This window comes from Cololabis saira, chromosome 4 (assembly GCF_033807715.1).
Source record: "Cololabis saira isolate AMF1-May2022 chromosome 4, fColSai1.1, whole genome shotgun sequence".
Lineage (NCBI taxonomy): Eukaryota > Metazoa > Chordata > Actinopteri > Beloniformes > Belonidae > Cololabis > Cololabis saira.
In genome coordinates this window covers 33,898,677-33,906,891 of record NC_084590.1, presented here as the reverse complement: position 1 = coordinate 33,906,891, position 8,215 = coordinate 33,898,677, and the positions used below count along the sequence as shown (strand labels likewise).

Sequence of the window (8,215 nt, the reverse complement as noted above, 5' to 3'; positions counted from 1 at the left end):
AGTGTCATTCCTAGAAATAAGAGAAAGGGAACATTTTAGAAGCTGTGTGATGCTGTTGTACTCTACTCAATATTCAATGGAATATACTGTAGATGAGTTATTTTCTCAAAAATGATGGCAACCTGGACACCTGGAAGGTGTGTGTGTGTGTGTGTGTGTGTGTGTGTGTGTATATATATATATATATATATATATATATATATATATATATATATATATATATATATATATATATATATATATATATAAATAAATAATGTGACTTTCGAAATCCCTGATATACAGTATCAGTTTAAAATTGATATGAAGCTTGAACTTCAGAATTTAAGCCCAACCCACATGGGCAAATTACAACCTACTCAATCCAGCCCTTTTTACATAAAAATTGATACAGACTTTTGGTAAAGATTCTTCAAGTGATTGAAAACAAAGTTTAAACTTTAACTTGACTACAGCAAGCAATGCTGCATGCATTCAGTCTGGACACATATCGTTCTCTGCAGTGACGGATCAATAATGCAGCGGGTTTGGTGGCAGAGTACCACTTGGAATAAATTCTTGAGAAGAAAAACTCCAGTTGAGACAGAATATCGTGACTTTATTCCATATTTGTAATAAGTATGGAATCACTGCCAGCACGTTGGACAAGTCAGGGCGTGACTGTGTTCAAAGCAGAACGAGTTAACTAAAATCTGTCCGACGCATGGTAAATTTTTAGAGGCAAAAAAGAAAACAAATGGATGATAGGTTGGTAAACTGAGCTCATATATACTGTACATTTAATTAATGAGTGGCCTTCTGTCCACATTAATTGGGAGAATATGACCCTGTGAGAGAAAAATGTTGCTGCCCACTACATACATAATTGAGAACCACTTTTACAGGGCAAAAATGGTTCTCAATTATCTTGGATTTTGTCTGAGTCTGGTCACATACCAACGCTTTACTTTTATAGGTGGGGTATATTAGGACTGATCAGTTTTGAAGCTGTCCATCTGCCATTTATTATGCTTTAGTTGTCATGGACAACTTTGTTCCTAGAGTGAAATCTAACAATCTTGTCACTGTTTATCTTTGACCAGATCCAGTAGACTAATGGATAATTACAGTATAGATACAAGAAAAAGGAGAAAATTAAAGCTGCAAGCAGCGATGAACAGGCCCTCGCACCCTTGTGCACGTTCAGGCATGCTGCAGTGGAAGCACTTGTATGTCTTGTATGTAGATTCTTCAGGCCTGGACATTTAGCGGATGACACCACCCACGACTCTCTATATCAAACCATTCAAAAGTAGTGGCAGAAAATCTGAACTATCAGATATCGACCAATCAGAAGAAGGGGAAGGGCTCATTTGCACCAATTAAGGTGAAGGTGTCAAAACCGAGTCCGATGACACCACCCACGAGTCTTTATGTCAAACCATTCAAAAGTTATAGCAGAAAATAGGGACAATCAAATATTGACCAATCAGATGAAGGGGGGCACACTTTTTGACGTCTAGCGTCGCCACGGTAACGCTTTTGACTGAGAAAAGTAATGTGCGTTGTCGCAGGATGGAGACGCACATTTTGATGTATAACACACCTGGGTGCACGTTACGGTTCGGGCAAAGAAGCGGCCGAAGAAATGGCATACATTGCGCCAAAATTACACGACTAATTCAAAATGGCCGACTTCCTGTTCGGTTTCGGCCATGGCGCCAAGAGACTTTTCTTTAAGTTGTGACATGATACAGGTGTGTACCGATTTTCGTGCATGTTACGACTAATGACGCCATTGGAGTGTCAGCTGTGTGTGCTAATATGTTTTCCATCCTCATTGCTCTTGACAGTCCTGCTGTTGAGCATCAGCACGTTTAGGGGGGCAAAAAGGCCCTCATTTCGTCTGAAGAAAAATGAAAACGAGGAAAATAAAAATAAAAAAAAATAATAAAATATAATAATATATAAATAATAAAAACTACAGATACAATAGGGCCCTAAAAAAGAAAAACCAAAGTCATTACTTGGACTGGGACTTTGTGCATCATCACCTGTGCATGTTAGACACCGCCTGTAAGCTCTATTGTGGTGTGTGTCTCTTTAAAACACGGACTCCTGGAGGTTGGGGAGGCTTTGTTGCAGACTGCTGGGAGTGCGCTGTTCTCATCTGAGAGGAGAGCAGCCGCTTCATCCTCATTCTGACTCCTTTTTATATTGCTTTCGGGAGTTGAATCTTTAAAAAAAAAAGAAAAGGAGAAAAAGGGGAAAAAAGAAGGAGAATAAGTCGCCGTGTGTGTATGTGTGTGCATGTGTGTGTTTGTGTGTGCATGTGTGTGTTTGTGTGTGTGTATGTGTGTGTGTGTGTGACCGCGGAGAAGCGACAAACTGCTGCTGCTGAGTTTAGTTCTTGCTGCTGCTGCTGATGATCCTGCAGCTGACACGAGCTTCTGGGAGTGACATCAAAGTTTTTCAGGGTTATTTTACTCGCTTGAAATATCCCAGCTGAGACCCCGTCTCCAGTTTTGTGCAGTTTTCTTCGTTTTTTTTTCAATTAAAAAAAAAAAACAAGCAACAAAACAAAAAGAAAGAAAAAAAACAGCGCACGGTTCAATGACTGGAGCTTTTCATTGATAATTTGAGCGGATCTTGAAGAGGCTGCAGACTCCGGAGGAACTGGCATCAGTAGAGCGTGGAGATGAACTTTGGACATTTCCTGCTTGTTTCATTCATCACCACTATTTCAGGTAAAAAAAATAATCATAATAATGATCATATTGATTTGTAGACGTCTCTGAAAAGATGCGATTTCTTGCTGTTTTCCCCTCTCACACGCTCACGCTCGCAGCCCATATGGCGTGACACGTTTTTATAGCGCCGACCTGTTTTATCGCGTTTTCTGTTCCTCCAGATGGATGTAAATGTTGTTTCGCTGCTGTTCCAACACGTTTCCAAACCAACTGTGGGACCTTTAAGCCTGATTTATGGTTCTGCGTTACACCGACGCAGAACTTACGGCGTGGGGTACGCCGTTGATTTAACGCGGAACCATAAATCAGGCTTTACGCACCTACACAATAAAAATGAGGATCATAAAGTGGGAAAATGTCACACACGCATTCATTTGTATAATATTGAAATACCAGCGCTTTTCCAGCGCCAAGAAGATTCACATTCAGTGTTTCTTGAGCTCTGAGGTGGCGGTGAGCAGGAGGGGTCAAGACATACCTGCCAACATTGGGCTGTGAAAAAGAGGGAGATTTTCTGGGGTAGCGGTTGGAATGCTCCACTCACAACATCCCCGCCCTGATATAAACAAGGCGACTTTTAATGAGCTTTAAATCCATAGCTACAATGAAATGTGCTAAAATGTACCTCCCAAAATGATTCTACAGCCTTCTTGGAGCCAAATAAGTTTAGTATTAATAACAATTAAATACAATATTTGTAGAATTTTCCAGGTTCCCTTTGTCACCCAAGGACCTGTTGTAATTGTAGGTCTCAGACTTTGCAGCTTCAATCACTTTCTTGGAGGGTACACACTGTACTTGTGGCCAGGGCTGGTATGGTTAATCTTGCAAGAAAGGAGTGCGCAAAGAGTAGAATTATCCATACTCATTGTGTTTTCTGTGAGGATCTTTTCCACCATGCTGAATGAGCTCTCTGAGCTTCATTGCTGTGAGAGATGCAGAGCATTGCCTTCACCAGTGATGCCTGATTTGTAAAGCTCTCCTCTTTCCCTAGAAGAACCCAGAACCTTCAACTCTCTCTTCCTGTGGGAGATCCTTGCTTGCTATGACTTGATTCTCCACCAACTCTTCCCTCAGCTTTTTTTCAAAGCATTTTCTCAAACAAAACAAATTTTCAAATTTTCAAATAACAAAATAACATATTTTAACCATTTTCCAAACAATAAAATAACTGAAAAAATCTGAAAAATTGTTCAAATATGTCATTTTGTAACTTGAAAATTTTAAAATATGTTTATGTAATGCTTTGCTGATGAATAAGAATATGTTTCTCTATTTGTTTTATTTTTGTGAGGGGGGATATATATTGTTTTTCGGCACTACCTTGTTCTCTATAGCTGATATAACATGAATTTCTGTGGGATCAATAAAGTTCTTATTTTTGCCATCTGAGAAAATTAAACATATTATATTTGGTGCCTAACTGTTTCCCAAGTATATTAGTGCGTGTGTGAATGAATAAATGAGACGTAAAACGTAAATTTCTTTCTAGAAAGGCGCTTTATGAAAATAAGTCCATTTACTTGTATTAGTTTACAGGGCAGTCTTGCCACATCCAATATGGCGGCGACGTTGACGTATCGCAGCCATGGATCGCAGCAGCTCCATGGGGCGGAGCTTGGACGTAGGCAATGCTTTTGGGTTGGGTTGCCAGGTTTGTCAGGAACCCGTTAATATAATACATCCATGCAGGAACCCCGACACGTGAAACACCATTGACTCATTTCACTTTAAAATCGGGAGATAAGCGGGAGAAATTACAAATCGGGAGCAGGGCGGGAGAAATGGTTGAAAATCGGGAGACTCCCGCTTAAATCGGGAGTGTTGGCAGGTATGGGTCAAGAGAGGCTGAGATGGAGCACAAAGTGGAGCCATTTATCTCTTACTACTGGAGCATCTGTGTGTACAAAAACTCAGAGTAATAAAATAGCTCCTGTCCTCCTCACACGGTTATAAAGATAAATACATATTACTAAAATGCTTTTAAAAGCTCCATTTTGATTGCCTTTGACAAAGGGATTATACATTTTCACCATTGCTTTGATAAGAGCTTAACTTTCCAAGCCTTATACTAAATCAAAAAATAAAGTCGGGGCTCAGAAAAAAAAAAAAAAAAAAAAACAATACGTAAGATGTGTGTATGTGTGTCTGTAAACGTGTCTGTTCCAGCTTTAAATTTTAAGCAAATTCCAATTAACTCAACTTGCTGGCTAAAGAAGAAAAATTCAATTATAGGAAATCTTTAATATCTTGAATTAAAAAACACACTCTTATCTTCACACCAGAGCCTGACTTTTGAATTTCAAAGCCAATGCTGACATTTAATAAAATACAACAGTAATGACATATCTTTCATGTGATACCCTTTACCACACAGAAGTTTGAACAACTATTGGTTTAATATTTCAATTTCAACAGTGTTTTCACCCATCTGTTTCAAATGCTGTTGCATGATTTCCATCTGGCTGGTGGTTTGATTTCCCTTGTATCTTGTACTGTGGAGGGAAAGCGTTGTCCTGTTGTCGAGAACTGAATTCTGGGCTCAAAGATGGTTTAAGTATTCTTGCTCAGCCACAGGCTTAAAAACAGGATTGAAAATAACCTGCATATTTTCATGGGTGCTGGGGAAAGAGTCTCCATGAATAGTCAAGTATGGGGAGAGTAAAAAGAAATCTTTTTGAAGTTACAGGTGACACGTCAAGAGTTTTAAGGGTGATTCTTTTATGGTGATTTATCAGGCGAGAAATACTGGTTGAGGAAAAAAAAAATGCAACAATGCTGAGTGTTGGCACCATATGCAGCTATTAAAATGTGGCTTTAAACAGCATCTTCTCAGAGAAGGGGGTGCATTTTCATTTTAATAAATCTTAGTAACCATTACACAGACGATGCATTTAATTAAGCACTGTTGACAAACTTGGTGTACAACAAAGCCTTATGGAACCATCTGCTTTGTATTTTATTATACTTCTTAAGAAAAATGCACATACTGGTCAAATTTAATGTGTTCTTTTGTCTATGGCAACTCTCGCTAAATATCTCTTGGTTTTTCAGCTGCTCTGATGCTCCAGTGTCCTGCCTGTTGCCAACATTGGGCCAGATTTACTCTCCCATGCAAATTAGGATGTGGTCACAAATCTTAAATAGCACCAGGAGGTGTGTTCAGATCTTTGGAAAAAGCTCTGAAATTGCCTTGATATACAAGAAAAAATCTCGTTTACATTGTGATCAAAGCAATCTTCCAGAAGCAACTAAAACGGCTTCACCCAACATGTATCATTATCAACCTTAGTATCAACTGAATTCAAAAGTTTATTGAGACTGAACTCCTTCATAGGAATCATTCTTAGATCTTTTTACTTCATGCAAAACTGTTATTATTTTATAAATCAGAAATGGACAGAAAACATAAGTACTGAACCATTATTGAAGCATACTAACGAGGAAAATCTTTTTTCTAAACAGCCAGACATCACTGCTGCCTTTCGTCACCATCTGGGATCTCACAAAAACATTCAATTCCAGAAACAGAAAGTATGCAACTATACACCTAATGGTGCATAAGTGGTTCCAAACAGTTACACACTGCGAAAATGTGGACAATGGCATCCATATTGAAGTTATGGTGCCTTCAATAAAACATTAAAATGTGCGCAAATAACCATCGCAGCATTGCGATGAAGGGTTTCTGGTTCGGATGGTTTACGTTTGAAAATGTGCTGTTTTTGAGTGATGTGGTCCTGTTGGGTTCAGTGAGCAAAGACCTTTGGCAGGAGGACATCCACGTCCAAGTGTGAGGTCATGCCGCTCAGCTGGAAAATAATTGATTTCCCATATTGGATTGGGTGAATTTCTGCTTCAAGTGAAGAAGCTTAAGTGTCTTGGGATTTTCCTTACGAGTGAGGGTATAATAGAGTGGGATATTGTTAGCTGGATTAGGGCAGGGCCTGGAGATGCTCTACCAGTGTGCTGTGGTGAGGAAGACACGAGTCAGCAGGCATAGATGTTGATTTTTCCACCAAGCCTCACCTGTGGTCATGAACTGTGGGTAGTGACCAAAATAATGAGGTTGAGAATACAGACACCCTAAATGAGCTGCTTCTGGAGGTCTTTAGAGATAGCTTGCTCAGGGATTTGAGAGGGACTAAGTAACTGAAAAAGTTTGCACGTGCTGTTGTTGTGTGTTTTGCGGGTGATCAACTAAGATTGCGTGCGCAATTGATAACAGGTGCAAACAGCAGTATTTAAATGAGGTGTTGCGCGTCTTACGGTTTGCGGCGCAAACTTTGCGCCATGGAGAGTCTGGATGGAAAGCAGGATATAGTCGCAAGCGCAAAATGAAATTTGACGAGTTGGAGTTAAGAGATATTAGTGGAAGAGGCAAATTGTTGTGCCGTATTCAGCACCCCTGCCGTGAAAAGCACCCCCTCGTATATTCAATGATAAGTACATACATACATACTTAGTTTATATTATATATATTTACAAATATTATGGAAGACAACACAGTAAGCAGGCTATTAATTAATGACATCAATAACCATTTACCCGATTTTTGTTATCTGTGACTGTGATTGTGGGAAAGTATGACTATTGTGGAATCCATGAGCGCATTTAAACATGAATCATTAACACAAAACTGGACACAAAACTGGACGCTAAACAGAACGTGACACGGAATGAGAATATCATTTTTGTCAGACGAGGGGGTGCTTTTCACGGCAGGGGTGCTGAATACGGCACAACACCGGGGTATGACAACTGCAGAACAAGTATAGGCGCACAATAAGAAACACTTTTTTCTCCATGAAAACACGTGATTTATTTATTATCACAAATAAAAAAATGAATGTGCCTCCTGTGGCAACCTTTTGCTGAATAATACTCGATTTAACATTCAAATAAAATATTTCTCCTTTTGCATGTGGAGATTAGCACCTTCCTTTCGAACGTATTAAATACAGACACAATCACAATCCATGCAAAAACTTTCAGGCTTGGTAAATCTCATTGCGTGTGGTAAATGGAGCAATTTGCATCTTTCCCTCCCAGTATTTAGCGATTTCTGGCGGGTACGCCCAATATTGATTATTCATCAGGGCAAAAGTACTAAATGGATTGCGTGTGCTATTTTGCTCATTTGAGAGGCGCAGTCCTCTTTGCACGCTGTTAGTAGATCAGCTGGCACTTTGGTTTGCGGGTGCTGTCAAGTTTGCACACGTTTTTACACACGCAAACCTTTAGTAAATCAGGCCCTAAGACTAGAGTCAATGCTCTTCCACACCAGAAGGAGCCACATGAGGTGGGTAGGGCATCTGCTCAGTCCTTCCAAACACTTTCCAGTGGAGGTGTTTGAGACACATCACAATGACAGGAAGACCATGGCAGGGTTGGGAATTCTTCAGGGTTGTTGAGCTGGAGTAGGTGGCAGGGGGGAGACAAATCATCCCAATCCCCAATAAATTAGAGAAGATGGATAGATGGGT

General features: G+C 39.8%; 1 protein-coding gene across 1 annotated transcript in view; it reads left to right on the top strand.

Annotated features, from left to right (window-relative positions):
- Positions 1 to 2,132: 2,132 nt before the first annotated feature.
- zgc:77784 (uncharacterized protein LOC402947 homolog) overlaps positions 2,133 to 8,215 on the top strand; it is an 83,634-nt gene continuing 77,551 nt past the window's right edge. Inside the window, exon 1 of the mRNA XM_061719545.1 lies at positions 2,133 to 2,726. Within this exon, the coding sequence (XP_061575529.1) occupies positions 2,678 to 2,726 (49 nt within the window). The 5' untranslated portion in view covers positions 2,133 to 2,677. The remainder of the gene's footprint in view (positions 2,727 to 8,215) is intronic.